This window comes from Polistes fuscatus, unplaced genomic scaffold (assembly GCF_010416935.1).
Source record: "Polistes fuscatus isolate 324 unplaced genomic scaffold, CU_Pfus_HIC Scaffold9, whole genome shotgun sequence".
Taxonomy (NCBI): Eukaryota; Metazoa; Arthropoda; class Insecta; order Hymenoptera; family Vespidae; genus Polistes; species Polistes fuscatus.
This window is the reverse complement of record NW_025113173.1, coordinates 698,066-714,817: the sequence shown is the minus strand read 5'-3', so window position 1 is coordinate 714,817 and position 16,752 is coordinate 698,066. Positions and strand designations below refer to the sequence as shown.

Sequence of the window (16,752 nt, the reverse complement as noted above, 5' to 3'; positions counted from 1 at the left end):
ACCCCAACATCCATTGGAGAGGAAGATACACAAGTTATTTTTCCGTTCGAGTTTTAATCTTGGGAAAAGAAAAAAAAATTGTATGTGGAGTTTGAAAAAGTAATTACCCATATTCCGTATGTAATAGTACGTTTAATAGAGATAAGAATTAACTAGTCCTTAGTTAGCGATAAAACGAGAAATATTGTTAAATGATGGAGTGGTCGTCGTTAATACACTCTCTTCGCGAGTTAACCAGTTAAACGATTAATATAATCGTTCGTTAATGTAGAAAGGATTAAAAGAATAATGAATTATCTCTTTAGAGGTTGGTTAAAATCGGATTAAAATGCGTTTAACGATAATCGTTTAGAATTAATAATCCTCACCATGGTGTCCTTGATGTGCTCGATCGGCTGCAGAAGTACGGCAGCCGTGGTGGCGAGATTACGATGATGTTGTTGTTGTTGATGATGGTGATGATGGTGATGATGTTGTTGTTGAGGCTGTTGTTGTTGTTGTTGATGATGGTGGTGGTGTTGTTGTTGTTGTTGTTGCTGTTGCTGCTGATGGTGGTGATGCTGTTGCTGCTGATGTTGTTGTTGCTGCTGCTGCTGTTGCTGCTGTTGCTGTTGCTGTTGATGATGGTGATGCTGATGATGATGATGGGGATTACAATTGGCAACGATATTACGATTGCAAGTGCAAGCAAGATTGCAAGCCTGTTGTCCCGCAGCGAATATGTGTCCTACGAGTCCCGGGGTGACCGCAGCTGCCGCCGCGTTGTTGATGCTGTTGATGAGGGGCGGGGGCAGGGGCACCGCACCACCCGGGACAAACGGGTACGAATGAAAATACGTGGTGATGGAGGAACGTGTCTCGTCGACGTCGATCACCTCACCGAGCCAAGACGCTGCTGCTGCTGCTGCTGCCGCTGCCGCCGCTGCTTTACGTTGATGATAAATTTGTTGTTGCTGTTGTTGTTGTTGATGATGGTGGTGTTGTTGTTGTTGTTGTTGATGATGATGATGATATTGTTGTTGTTGCTGATGCTGCTGGTGTTGCTGACCCGGAGGAGGATAAAGGAGGACTCCGCCGCCACGAGCGGCCGAGCGTAGCCCGACCCTCCGTAGAATCTTGCCCTCCAAGTTCCACCAGGCAGCACGTTCCAGCGGCTGAACTCTCGAACGAGTCTCCGTCGTGATGATATACCACTAAACGTCTTACTTATTCTCGTTGCCGACGTCTCTCTTCGCGACGTCGAAATACTTTTTTCTTTTCTTTTCTTTTCTCTTTACGATCCAAAAATCTTCTTCTTATCTTATCTTATCTTTCCTTTCCTTTCCTTTCCTTTCCTTTCCTCCCTTTTTCTTTTCTTTTCTTTTCTCACTCTATCTCTTTCTCTACTTCTCTGAGAGATTATTGACAGCAAACACAAGGGAAGAGGCACCAAACCCTCTTCTCTCTCTTCTTCTTCTTGTCCTTTATTTTTTGTTGTTAATAACAATCAGAGATACTTCTTCTATTTCCACGTTTTGGTTTTTATTTTATTTCACAGTCGTTCGGAACGAGGATATTTATTTTTTTCTATTCAATTAGAAACGTACAAGTAAGGAATGTACGAGAGAGAGAGAGAAAGATTACAAATTTTCGCACAACCATCGAGTATAATAATTCCTTCTTATCGAGAATCCTTCAAAAACTTTTCCTTCTTCTTTTTCTCTTTCAAATAATTTGTACAAATATCTGTGCGCCCACCGAACGACAGATAGAAGAACGATAGAGTTTTAAAGGGGAAATTTAGTAAGGGTGAAGGGGGGTGGTGGTTAGAATAGAGTAGTAAATAACGCGTACGACAATAAATACGTACACACCACCTCTATGAAAAATACGAATTAATTCGTTCGATAGTATCGATTAATTATACTTTCAAACGAGACTTGATTGTCGTGATTATAGAAATATTATTTTTACATCTATCGATTATTATTACTTACATATGGGAATATAGATTTTACGCGTACGAGAGAAATTTATCGTCGTGTTCTCTCGCGCGTATAATAATAATTCAAACAAAATAACAATAACAATAATAATAATAATAATAATAATAATAATAAAAAACGAAATAATCAACGATAAAAAACAAAAAAGAATTCGAGAAAATTCGGTATTTGTTTAGAATTCGAGAAAAATGGGAAGAAAGGGATGATAAAATTCGGGATCGTTTTGGATCGCAGAAAGAAGAGAGATAGAATGAAAAGAAAATAGATAGAAAGAAAGAGAAAGAAAGAGAGAGAGAGAGAGAGACAGACAGAGAGACAGAGATAGAGATAGAAAAAGTTATGCGCGAGATTAGCGATTCGCTCGTACGTTAATTGAAACGACGTAGGTTTATAATAATAATAATAATAATAATAATTTACTTCTTTCCTACAAATTTTTACCGTACACCTCCTACTTCCGATCCTATTTTTTTTATATTTTTATTCTCCTTATTTTCCGATGATAATAAAAAAAAGAGAGTCCACTTGTTGTCCCTCTTTTCTTATTCCTTCCTTTTTATTTATTTATTTATTTATACCGTACGTAATGAGTATTTTTTTTCTTTAAAACACGCTAAAATAGCTAAGTGAAAATGATTGTCACGAATAGATTGACAAAGTGTGAGGAGAGACGAGGAGAAAACGCGCGCGCGAACGGCCCGTTTCGAATTAATTCGCGCCTTTTTTTCCTATTTATATATATATATATACTTTATTTTAATTATTATTTATTATTTTTTCCTCTTATTTCTCTCTTTTATCTATATATGTATATTATTATTATTATTAATGTTATAATCGATTGTTCGGTATCGTGTTCACGAGGAGCGAGCGAGCGAGAGAATAGTAGAAGTGAAAGTGAAAAAGAGACGGGAATATAATTTGTACAATTATTTTTCAAAGAAATTTTCTAAAATATGAGAGAGAAAGATAAAGATAGATATATCAAATAGAAAAAGAAAATACGAGGAGACGGTTAGAAATATGTAAAAGATCGGAATACGAATATGAAGAGAGAGAGAGAGAGAGAGGGAGAGATAGAAAGAGAGAGAGAGAGAGAGAAGGAAATGTAAGGGTAGAAATAGGAGATAGAAAAAGAGGGGGGAGGAGAAGGAGGAAGAGGAGGTTTTTAGTTGTCTCTATTCACCGTACCACTCCGTAAACTTTCCCTTCGTTCATCTCTCCTCGTAGAAACGCCGAAATATTTTTATTCGTAGGACGCGCCAGCCCGTCGTCGTCGTGCCACGACGATCGGATATGTGCAAAGGGTGTATACATATAAACGTATGTGTATGTATATATATATATTTTTTTATATATATATATATGTATGTATGTATTTAAATATTCGCGTGTTTTTATATGTACATATAGGATAGAGAGAGACCGAGAGATAATACAAAAAGATTAGACATGGATATGTGTGTGAAAACGAGAGAGAAAGAATATGTGTGTGAGAGAGAGAGAGAGGAAGAGAGAATGACACCGAGTGTAAATTAGGCCTCGTTTATAATATATGTCAGAGAGAATTTAGATAGTGAAATATTTTTTATACATATACACATATATCTATATATATATATATATGTATGAATGTGCGTTTATGTATATATATATATATATATATATATATATATATATATTTATATATTTATATATTTGTAGAAATTCGCGATTTAATCTCGCACCTTTTTCTCTTCCCTTTCTCTTCAATATTTAAATGTGCATATAGAAATCTCAATTGAATACATTATTATATTAAATTACTCTTTTTCTCTCGCAAGATATGATTCTTTGATTGTTTACTATGATACATGTATTTTTCTATCTATCTATCTATCTATTTATCTACCTATCTACCTATCTATCTATCTATCTATCTATCTATCAATTATCTATCGCCCGTTTTCCCTCTCTTCCTTTCCTCTCTTTATATATGTATATTTATATATATAATATAAACACCGGACCCACTACTGTGCTTGATTGTCTTAACGCGATTCTCTTTTGTCTGTTCCTTGACAGGTCACTTATGACAAAAAACGACACCGACGACGAACGACGACGACGACGACGACGACGACGAAAATTGACGTGCTTGTCTTTTTTATTTTTTTTCCTTATTATTATTATATTTTAATTAATTTTATATATTTTTTTGTTAAATATATATAAATATTATATATTTTACTTTATAGATTTTATTTTAATTTTATTTATTAAATCTTCCCTTACAAATTACGAAATAATTTTCGTTTAAAATTTACTTTTTCTCCCCCATCTTTAAGATTATCCTACTGTTAGAAGAGAGAAAGAGAAAGAGATACAGAAAGAGAGAGAGAGAGAGAGAGACGTAGCAGAATTTTTTTTTACACGTACAAAGTGAGAAAGAGAAAAAGAGAAAGCGAGAGAGTAGAAAGACCGACAATGTATTTTATTTTCTTTTATTTTTCTTTTTTTTCTTTTTTTTTTTTTTTTTTAATTAAACACGCTTTCTCTCTCCAACCTGATACATCATCAGACCATTCCCGAACGACCGGTTAATTATTTTGTTTATTTAATAAAAGAGAGAACAATTCTCTCGAATACTCGTAATATTAGCACAATTTCTTTTATAAATAGAAATGTTATTTAATTATCTTCGAATGAATTAGAAGAGAGGAAGAAGAGGTGTGTGTGCTGTATTCATCAATTTCCTTCCAAAATCTCGCGCCTTTTTTGTTTCTATTGTTCTTTTCTTTTCATCTTTCTTTCAATTAATTTATCCTCTCATCAAACATCTATCTTCTCGATACATCGTTAGATATCAATTTCTCGTAAATAATTCAACGAGAATAATTTTTCCTAATTTCTTTCGTTATATATATATACACACATATATATACACACACATATATATATATATATATATGAATATATATAAATATATACGTATATATATCTTTTATAATTTTTATTCTTTTTACTTTCTCGATTTATTTCTCTTCGTCGAGAGACAACGAGAATCGTTGATTGCGTTGATCATGAAGAATCATTCCAACGAAGAATAAGAAGAAAAAGAAGAAGAAGAAGAAGACGATGACCATTCATTAAAGCAGCAACAGCATAAATAAAATAAAACAGCAGCAACAGTCGGAATTAGGGTTTGTTAACCCCCTTTATTTTTTTTTTCTTCGATGCCACCACGTTCGTCGTCTTTTGGTGAGTTCCTCCTCCTCCTCCTCCTCCTTCTCTCCAACACTAGGGTAGCGAACAACACACACACACACCACGTGCACGCACGCACGCACGCACGCACGTTAGAACGATAGATCGAACACGATGTGACATATAATATATATATATATATATGTATATGTATGTATGTATATATATATATATATGTATATAGAACAACAACCAAGCGAGGGGTGGTGTCGAACGGGCAGACGGGCGGGCGGGGGATGACACCAACGAGTCCTCCTCGCGAATATTTTTCGCGCGACTTTTTTTTTTTTAATCTATATTATTATTGTTGTTGTTATTTCTTTTTTTTTATCTTTCTTTCTTTTCTAACGTGATTGATATTAAAGAAGGAATATATATATATATATAGAGAGAGAGAAAGAGATAGATATATAAGAGAAATAATGTGTGTATGCGTGTGTTTGAGAAATAGAAACGAGAAAGTGAGATACAGAATGAGAAAGAGAGAGAGAGAAAGAGTTGTCCTAGTCCGAATCACGTGGTCTCGTGTGCTCGTTCCTTCCCTCTTGTTTCAAAACGTACGATGACGAAACTTGATGACGAAACTTGATGACGACGAACACGATGGTGGTGATATGTTGGTATGGTGGTTAATAGTGGTGGTGGTGGTGGTGGTGGTGGTGGTGACAGTGACGATGATGATGCAACACAGCTTCTTAACTCGTCTTCTATTTATCGTTTGAATTACAATTAAATAGTAAACGTCGTCCAGGTTTATTACAGCGCGTTTTGTCACGCAAATAACACAAGGGTTGGTTGTTTTTGTTGTTGTTGTTGTTGTTGTTGATAATAAGGCCTGTTGCGTTGGAAGATGCGAGGACTTTTGGCCGTTCTTCTCTTCGTAGATGCAATTAGATCGATAGAAAGAAAAAGAAGATAGAGTTGGGAATTGTGATGCTTCTTTTTTTTGATTAGAAATTGTATAGAGAGATAGATAGAGAGAGAGAGAGAGAGATAAGCAAACAAGTTGATACGTTTTGTTTGTAGAACGAAATAATAATAAAAAAGAAAGCTAGAGAAGTAGGAAGAAAGAAAAAATAAATAAAAAGAATTAGAAGAAAACTAGATAAATCCTTGTGTGTTTTATAAGTCGATTGATCACTTAAACGTGTCTGTATGTGCGTGCGTGCGTGCGTGCGTGGCGTGTGTGATTAAAGTGAAAGAGAGATCAAATAAAAAGGGGGTGGTGGTTATAGAAATAGAAATGGATAGAAAAGAGAGAAAGAGAAAGAGAGGGAAAGAAAGAGAGAGAAGAGAAAGAGAAAGAGAAAGAGAAAAAGAGAGAGAGATTGTGTGCGTGTGCGTGTACGTGAGAGAAACTCGAAGGCGGAACGATTAAAAAGCGTCCTACTCGATCGCCTAGCTTGACACAACTGAGGAGAGCCTCTCTCTCCGGTGGTGGTGCGAGCACCTCCACCACCACCACCTCCACCAGCAGCAGCAGCAGCAGCAGCACCACCACCACCACCATCACCACCACCACCACCACCACCAACCAGCACCTCCTCCGCCATCACCACCGCCGCAGTCGACGTTGAATCGCATACCCGATGTTATAACGCGGCCTTTCAAACGCGATCCTTGCGCTATCCCCACCACCAACGACTAACCAAAGCCAATCGGTCGCGTGCTTCCTCACGAAGATAACCGAACTCATACGAGACTGCGCGAATTTTGTGCGCGCGCATACGACGAATTTCCTTCAGCCACGCGCGCTTCGCTATACAAGCTACCTTATTCGTTCCACCTACCCCCTACTTCTCCAAAATGTGAAATACTCTTGCCCTTTCTCGCCACCCGTTGCATCTACCCACTTCTACCTACCTACCTACCTACCTACCTACCTACCTACCTATCTTCCTTCCTTCCTTCCACCCTCTCTCTCTCTCTCTCTTTTACTACCCCTACTACTATTCCCTGTTAAGTTAGACATGTATGTATTATGTATACATGTATATGTAATATACATATGCGCGTCTACGTATTTCGCGCTAGCTTTGCGGTGAAACTCGCGCGACCATCTCCTCCCCCTCCTACTAACCATCCACCCAACCCTCCACCCACACCGCTAGTAACCCCTACCCTACCCTACACAACACTCGGATTGACTACTGAAACATGTAGGCCGTGAGTACCGGCAAAAGGCCGACGTGCTGCTGTTTCAATGGATTGACTTTGTTTCCACCCCCCGTCCGCCCGATCTATGATTCGTGAAATTATGATGGGTGTATTTTCCTTTTTTTTCTTCTTCTTCGCGACACAACAGATTTTTATTGACTTTCTTTTTTCTCTTCCCCCATTTTATCTTTTATTTATGTGTCGATTGATAATCTAGAACTCGGTTTAAAGTTTCCTTTTTTTTTTTTTCTAAATGGTAATATAAATATATATATCTGCTGGATAATCAGATAAGAAGAGAGAGGAGAACGCGTGTGTGAGTTGGGGGTGGGGACGGGACGAAAAGGGGGGCGAAAATGGGGATCCCACTCGAATCGTTGATTTTTCCACTCGATTTGGCAACTTGAGAGAAAATAGAGAGAATTAGAGAATGAGAGAGCGAGTAAGAGAGGGAAAGAGAGGAAGATTGCCGTTCGTTTGACGAGAACTCTTCAGAAGGAGTTCGGAGTGTTTGTACGAGATGGAGATTACTGTTCTAAAAGATAGATAGAGACAGATAGAGAAAGAGAGAGGATCAAGGATAAAGGGGTAGTTTGCGAGCTAAAAGATGGTTAGGTAGGTGGGTGGGTAGGTAGGTAGTAACTGGTAGACGAGATTTCAGTGTAATCACCTCGTTCGAACTCTGACGTTTGAGTGGAAATAATAGAAAGAACACCTTTTCAAGAGAGGAGGACCTTCGTCCTTGTTCTTCGAACACTTGATTGCACGTTCGGTCGTTTCAGTGGTTAGCGAAAATTGGTCCCGAGGATACTCAAAGAAAATATTTCTCTCTTTCTATATATATATATATATATCATTTTTCCTTCTTTCGCTTAGGGGAAAAAAAGAAAAAAGAAATGAAAAATTTTGTTGACGAAGAACATTGAGAGTCAGTTTGTTAAAAAAAGATTCCTATAAAAGTATATATATATACATATCATACATATAAGTATGTACGTACGTAAGTAATCTTTGAATAGTAAATTAAATGTAAAGCCAAAAGTAGTAAGATTTAATGGAAATATGAATTTTTCAAAGGGATCAAAACCTTGCGAGAAGGGATTTCCAACGTTTATCCAGAAAACACATAGGATATGGTGAAAGGGAGAAGGGGAGAATGTAATAATCCGTATGGGAAAGGTTACGTTCTCTTAAAATTAAAGTAAGGAATATGAGAGAATAGGGGAGGAGGAGTGGGTGGTATAACAGGGTGCTGCTCTCCTAGTAACAACTGTAACAACCCTTTGGGGTAGGGGGAGGGGGGTGTTCTATCTCATTTAATCGAATCATTCGCTCGTTATTGTCTGTCTCTTTCTTCCAAGATTTAACAGAAGTTTGTTGTTGTTGTTGTTGTTATCTTTTTTTGTTTTACGTAACGGGTAAAAAAAATCATGCATTTAATCCAGACGAACTCACCCGCGGAATTCGTAGCGGCGAGGTGTGGATGAACGCCAAGTTGGCCGGGAATCTTACCTGTAACAGAAATAGAGAGAAACACAAAGTTTATTTACGAGGGAATCATTGAATCGTTAGTATATTCAAACTAGTGGAACGTTCAAAAGGTAATCGTTGAGAAATAGAGAGAGAGAGAGAGAGATGAGAAGGTCACAAAGACGAAGGACTGACTTCTACGAAAACGAAAACGAAAACGAAAACGAAGAGGTCGGTCGTTGAAGAAAGATTCGTTGAAATTAATCGACGCTAATTTCCGTCCATTTGCCAAATACCGAAGGAAACTTTCGACAGAAATTCTCGAATTACTACTACTACTACACCGAGGGAGTGTAAAAGGGAACTAACTCACTCACTCACTCACTCTCTCTCTTTCTCGGAGTATCCAACTATCAGAAAGATGACGACCTCTCTCTCTTTCTTCTCCCTTTCTCTTGAAAACGAATAAGAAGAAGGAGAAGAAGAGGGAGGGAGGAGGTGGAGGCTAAAGAGAGAAACGCAGATTGCTACAAACCTGGTCTAATATAGCGTTAATAACGCGCTAATAACGCTCTCTCACACGCCTCTCGATTCGTTTGCACACGTGCGACGAGCTTATACGAACCTAGTTAGAAGGAAGTAAAGAAAGAGAGAGAGAGAGAGAGAGAGAAATATATATCTATATATAGAGAGAGAGAGTAAGTGCAAACGAAATCGCGAAACGTTAGGACGATCGTTAATCTTACCATGCCGACGACTTAATACGTTGGGCAAACCATTTTCGTAGAAATATAAGAGAGAAAGATAGAGAGAAAGAGAGAGAGAGTGTGCAAGTGTGAGAAAGAAAGATAGAGTAATAGATAGATAGATAGAGAGAGAAGTTAGTATTCTCGATCCCTTTCCACGTAAGAACCAACCCTAAGTCCCGGAGAAATTATTCGGAGGGGGTAAGCAGTATGCAGATCGCGAAATCGTGGCGTACGTTAGGGATTAACTCGAGGGGTGGTTCCAACTCTCGCCACCAACCACCCCCTCCTCAACCCAACCCTCCGTTGATTTATCCCTACTCCTACGTATCCAACAACCACCACCACTAACACTACTTACTAATACCACCATCATCATAACCAAGCTATATACCTTTAGATATCTCAGAAACAGTTCAACCAACCGTTAAGCAGAATCTGCGAAAGATAATATGTATGTGTATATATATATATATATGTATATGTATATAGGTCCCTCATCAAAATTCCTTACACGTTTATCATTTCATAGTCATAGTCAAAAGGAAAATGTAGGCATTGGTGTGTTAAAACGTTTCTAATTCTAACTAATATTTCGAACCATTGATACACTACTGTCAAAACGCGAGGTGGCGATGTAGTTACACGCGAACGCGCGCATTTCCTTTCTCTCCTCTAGAAATTTCCCCCTTCCACACCTTCACTCCCTCCCCCTCCCCGTCACCCCTCCCCAACCCTCCCCCCGCCATATGTCGTTTATGTCGATAATAATCGGTTCTCGCAAATAGGCCGATGCGTCGAACGATCGACGTATGCCCGTTGCCCACCGTAAATAGATTTTCAACTGGCGTATAAACGTATGACCGCAATAATGATTCGTTCAAACAAAATTATGCGTGCCCGATTCCCCGTGAATCAAATCGTTTACAATTTCGACTACTGTTCTCTCCAAGCATATACACATACTCTCTCTCATCCTCCTCTCTCTCTCTCTCTCTATACCCTCTAAACATGATTTAGTCTATTATAAAGTTCTCTTTAATAAACAACGAATAATTACAATAATTATTGTAATAATAATTAAATAGTTATAATAATAAATTAAACCAAATATACAAGTATATAAATAATTGTTACACTTGCAATACTTTCTCCATCCTATAAACACGCGTAACTTAATTTATTATAAAACAAAAATAATAATAAAATGAGAAAGAAATATGTTATAAAATTAATTGTATACATTTTTTGTTAATATTTTCGATCTAAATTCTGAAGAAAAAGGAAAAAAAAAAATAAATAAATAAGACGGTAATAAAAAAACAAACATATAATAATAATAATAATAATAAAAAGATAAAATAAAATAAAATTATTATATAAAAGAAGGTGGAAAGTTTTTCTAAATTTTCTCGACGACACCCCAAGAAAGTTGGAAAAAGTGAATGAAAGAAAGAAACATTCAGAGAAGATAGAAAGAGAGAACGAAGCCGATCCTGTAGATTTCAGTTACGTCTAGCGGGAAGCCAATAGTTAGGCTGTCCAAGGTAATAGGGGTTGATACATGGCTCCCAAGACACAACTCGGTCCCTTCTCGATATGCCATTCTTCCTGCGTCTTTCTTACCCTTACCCTTACCTTTACCCTTACCCTTACCCTTACCCCAAAACCACCCACACGACGAACCCTTGCAACAACAACCCCTCCACCCTTATAAACCCCCCCACCACACTCTGTCACTATCTTTCTCAGCCCCTTCAGAAGTCACTCTTTATTTAAAGTCCCGAGCGACCAACGACCGCTTACAACCATCCCCCCTCACCCTCCTAATCCTCCCCCTTTCGACCGTTCGACCAAAACCGACCGTTTCATCAACACACACACACACACACACTCACGTAAATACACCCTACCTACTCTTCTTCCTCTCTTTTCTTTCCACTACCCCCCTCTTTTCTTCTTTTTTCTTATTTCCTTTTCTTTTCTATTCTTTTCCAATGGGATTCGAATCGTACGAGAAAAGAGAATTTTCTCGTGCCCTTTTTATTCCATCCAAAATACCTTTGCCTTCTTCTTCTTCTTCTACTTCTTATTCTTCTTATTCTTAGTAGCATTCTTATTCTTCTTTTTCCTTCATTTATTTCTTTTACCTTACCTATCCTTTTCTTTATTTCCATGCATTCCCAATAGGGCGATTACCACATGCTATTCTCTCTCTCTCTCTTTCTCTCTCTCTTAACTATTAGATTTTTATTATCAATGTGTTTACTAAAATATATTTCTATTAATTTTATTTAATATATATATATTGTATGTGTCGAATTGGTTAAATCAAAATAGTTTATATATTCAAATGACGTAACAAGCGTGTAAAAGGGAGAGAGAGTGAGAGAGAGAGAGAATGGAGCGTAGATAACACGAGCGAATAATCAGCGTTGCAGATCCAACGTGGGTGTACGCGTTGCGAGCTCGAGATATTGCTCGAAATAACGATTTCGCGTGAGCTTATGTTTGCGATAATTGCGATTATTCGCACGTGCACGAACGGACGACGAAAGAAGGAAGAAATGAATGAATGAAGGAAGGAAAGAAGGAAGGAAGGAAAAAGAAAAGCAGGGAGGAAAAGGAAAGAGGGGGTTGAGTTGGATTGGGGTCCCATGAATGTGTGCCCGAAAAATACCAAATGTAATCAAATTTAATATACGACATTCTTTAAATATCAAATTTCACATCTACCGATGTGATCTCGTTGGAAGAATGTTCGAGAGAGAGAGAAAAAGAAAAATTAGATGAAAAAAATGTCAGGGACAACGAGAAGAGAGGATTTAATTAAATAATAAAACCAAAGAAAAGAAAAAAAAAAGAAAAGAAAGAAAAAAAATGTCAATTAAATCAACACGAATTCGAGAAATTATATAGAAATTTGTTAATAAATTTTTACCGTTGCAATTTTTAACAATCTATCTCTCCACCTCTTCCTCTTTCTCCTCCTTTTGCTCGCATTGAAATTTTCAACAAAATTGACTGGAGTTTACTTTTGCCCTGTTGAGCGCGTTTCGTTTGTGGTATCAATTTAAACGATAAAAGAAAACAATTTTGATCAAAGGACGGTTGTTGTGTGTTGGTAGTAATATTAATGGTAGTAGTAGTAGTAAAGATATTATAGAAAATGATAACATAAATTCGTGAATTAACTGACGCGACTGGCATAATAATTAACGGAGTTAAGGGTTTGGAAAATTTACATAAAATAAGAAATAAATAAATTCTACTTTAGGCAGTGTTGTGCAACACACAGCATTGTTGTGTGTGTATTAGTATTAAAGCAAGTAAGGTGTAGTAGTAGTAGTAGATGCGGAGTAAGAGTAGAGAGAATTTCGTTAATCGACTCGTTTAAGTAATTTTCGAAGCCATGCTCAAACAACCCTTCACCCTTTCCTCTATCTCTAGTACTACCATCACTACCCCCCATCCCCCCACCACCACCACCACTACTATTACAACCATTACCAATACTGGCAAAACGGCAAAAGCGGAGGAAGAAGCAGCAATTGTGGTGGTGGGTGTGTGGGTGGATGGGGGGTAGGTAGGGTAGGTAGGTAGGTGGGTGGGTGGGTGTGTGCAGGCAGAGAATTCACAGTGTGGTTTGCTTAATTTTCGCGGGAGACCGATAAACGTGGTTATCAAGAATTTAATCTAACCAAGTGGAGTCTCGAGATCTCTTCGGTGTCGTACGGTGAAACATCAATTAGAAGAGAGTGGATCGAAATTTGAACGAATTCGAGATTCTAGGTCTTTCTTTTTTTTTCTTTTTTTATATCCCTTTTTATCTACCTCCAATAATTTTTTCCTTTTTTTTTTTTTTGAGAGAGAGAGTACACATATTATCGTTAAGAAGAAGTTCCCCCAAAAATGTTCCAATCGAATAGAAACAATAAAAAAAAGAAAAAAAAAGAGAAGAAAGAAAATAGAATTGGAATGACAAGCGCGAAAGGGCTCACTGTTGTTATGCCTGCGTGTCGGCTGGGTGGGGTGGGGTGGGTGGTAATCGATATTTTTATTACATCCCATAAAAATTCTTCTTCTAATAGATCGTTTCCGTGAGAGATAGAAATATAAAAATAGAAGAAGAAAGAAGTATACCGACCCTCTTTTCCACGAAAGAGAAGAAGAAGAAAAAGAACGAACGAAGGAACGAACGAACGAATAGATCGAAGGTACTGGAACACAGTGAACGTTCGAAACATGTGTTGTACACGTTCAGGATGAAAAGCAAAAGAAAAGAAAAAAACACACGAGGGAGGGTGTGCAACAGGGAAAGAGATAGACAGATAGATAGATAGAGAGAGAAAGAAAAAGATTTACCCTCGACCGACCACCACCACCACCACCACCACCACTACCACCACCAAATCCAATAAACCCGAAGCCGATTAAATTTATGAAGTGAAAAAGGTATGAAAAGGCTTGGGTTGCGCCAACGAAAAGCATCCCTCTACTTTTACCCACTACACACATATCTACACCCCACCCCCCACCCACCGTTCTTCAATCCTTCGATGAGGGCACGATTCTTTGATAGCACCAGAAAAAGCAGCAGCAACAGCATCGGTGGGGGGTGGTGGTTGGTGGTGGTGGTGGTAATACTACTTTCTACCAGCTATAATTCGACAAAATTCCCTTTTTTTTTCTCGCCCTATTTTCAGTAGTTCGGAATTATTATATCAAAACGTCAAAAGTATCTGTGTGTCTGTGTGTGTGTGTGTGTCTCCTCATCTCATCAAAGAACAATACTCACATATTTCTATTCGAGATTTCATCTTTACCTTATTTTACCTTTTCAAAATCCAATACGTACGTTTTTTACAATCTCAAATTCACGCACATAGTCTTGTTCTTTGTATATATATTGAACAACTGTATTCGTTTGTAGGCGAGTGTGTTGGTGTACGTATGATACACGTGCGTGTATGTATAATACGTACAATTCCATCAGTCCCTTAATCAGCACGCTCAATTAACCGACAGTAACATTGTTGAATCCACGGCAGGTACTCGCAGAGAAAAGAGGGGGGGAGGAGGAGGAGGAGGAGTGAACGTCACATAGTTCATTTGACGAAATTTTTGACTGGAAATTGCATTAAATTGAAAAATAGAGAAAGAAAGAGGATCGAATTACCGGTATGATTGAACTGTTTGTTCGGTGAAAATGAAATTAAAGCGATAATGAAAGAATAAAAAGAAGCGGGTAGGGGGAAAAGAGAAGGAGGAAGGGGAAGGGGGAAGGAGGAAGAAGAAGAAGATGTTATCTTTGAATCAAAAATATATTTTCTCTTTCTTTTGAATTCCTCATCACTCTAACGCGATCAACGGAGATATCAGATTATATCAGGTTTACGATCGGTTGAATTTCTGAAAAGCTGAATATTTCAATGACCACTTGATCGAAACTGAAACGAAAATAAAAGATAGATAGGGGAAAAGATAGAGACGGATGGAAGTTAAAACTCGAGCGAAATACGAGTTATCAGAGAGATAAAGAGAGAGAGAGAGAGAGAGAGACGAGGGAACATCTCGCTTAATTAATGTGCACGTTTTAATATGAGTTTTCACATTGAAGGCTAGTATCGATTTTGGGAATTTATATAATAATGTAAATTGCGATGCAGTTCGATAACACGTTCTCGATAGTAATTTTAATAAGCGATGCCTTCGGTAACGTTCGTGTTGTCCAGGACCAAAACATATATATGTGTATACGTGCGTGTATCATATGGTGTGTGTGTGAGAGAGAGGAAGAGAGAGAGAATGTTACGTTTAAAGTGGCCTACATAATAATGGCTATACGAAAGAAGATAATTGATGAAGCTGGAGGCATGAAAAGAGAAAGAGAGAGAGAGAGAGAGTGAGCATGCTAGAAAGCACATGTGTGATTGTGTGCATACGTATGTGTATTTGGTTCGACATCGAGGTCAGCTATATATCCATGGACACATAGGAACGAAAGACTATTTTTCTCGTGTCACGCGTGCCAGTAAATCTCTAAATATCATAAATCTTGAGAAAATCAATTTTGAGCATTAAAGGTTCCTCTTAAGGGGAAGATAGCTCTAACGTTATACGTTAGTATAGTGATGGTAGTGGCGAGTGGGTGGGTGGGTGGATTGGTCGGCAAGTGGGTGGATTGTGGTCGTACGTCGCGGTTACTTTTTAAAAGAAAAAAGAAGGAAGAAAAATAAGCGATACGTTAGTTCGTATAAATCGAGCTTTATATAGGGTGGAAATTTAAGCGAACATTTTCCTTCTCGAATTATCGGTTAACTTTATTCTACTTCTCTAGAAGCATCAACTAGAAACTTTCTACGGTTTCGTGGGAATAAGTCATTAAATATAACTGGAATATGTATATATATATTTCTCTTTCTTATTATATACATTGCTCGGAGCGTTTTCTCGGGTAATGCGAATTCGAAAGATGGGATACGAGCTATGAAAGATGGTCGAGGAACAGGAAAATGGCTAAAGGAAAAGACGAGCAGAGGGAAGAAAAGGAAGAGGAAGAAGAAGAAGAAGAGGAAAGATAAGTAGAATAAGGTAGAATAAGGTAGACAATAGGAATTCAGCACGTGCCATACTAAAATCGTACGAGGGCTCAATTTTCCATTTGCCTCGAGAGTTCCCTTCTCAGACTTTTTCACGCTTTTTCCACGATATCGTTGTCTCTTACTAATGTCGATTGAACTTATACACATATACACACACATATATATACATATACGCGTATGCATAACCAAGAGTAAAAGATACGTACGTATACAAACGTATTCACACGTATACGTAACACCGACGTATGATTTCTTCGTAGATTACAAACAAACTGTAAAAAGTAAAAATAAAAGAAAAAAAAGAAGAAAAAAAAGGAAGAACAAATGCATTTCTCGATCAAATTTACTCCGAGATTAAATCTCGCGAGATCCGTCCTACTTGCGTGTCCATTTTTTCTTTTTTTTTTTTTGCGGTAATCCGTGCAACCAACATATACAATTTGCGACGATGTCAAATCCAGTCGCAAATTTTCTTACACACAAATATTAGCCAATGGTAAAAATAATAAGTTCTTTTTCAAAACAAAAAAAAAAAAAGAATCA

At 37.6% G+C, this 16,752-nt stretch overlaps 1 protein-coding gene and 1 long non-coding RNA gene across 2 annotated transcripts in view; both read right to left on the bottom strand.

Annotated features, from left to right (window-relative positions):
* LOC122525696 (polypyrimidine tract-binding protein 1-like) overlaps nt 1-507 on the bottom strand; it is a 167,385-nt gene extending 166,878 nt beyond the window's left edge. The window contains exon 1 of the mRNA XM_043648616.1: nt 369-507. Within this exon, the coding sequence (XP_043504551.1) occupies nt 369-371 (3 nt within the window). The 5' untranslated portion in view covers nt 372-507. The remainder of the gene's footprint in view (nt 1-368) is intronic.
* A 4,473-nt stretch (nt 508-4,980) lies between these two features.
* Nucleotides 4,981-6,731, bottom strand: LOC122525670. The gene is made up of 3 exons (XR_006305858.1): nt 6,622-6,731; nt 5,959-6,107; nt 4,981-5,264 (listed from the first exon to the last, which is right to left on the bottom strand). It is a non-coding gene; the product is annotated as an uncharacterized LOC122525670 (long non-coding RNA).
* Between the last annotated feature and the right edge of the window lie 10,021 nt (nt 6,732-16,752).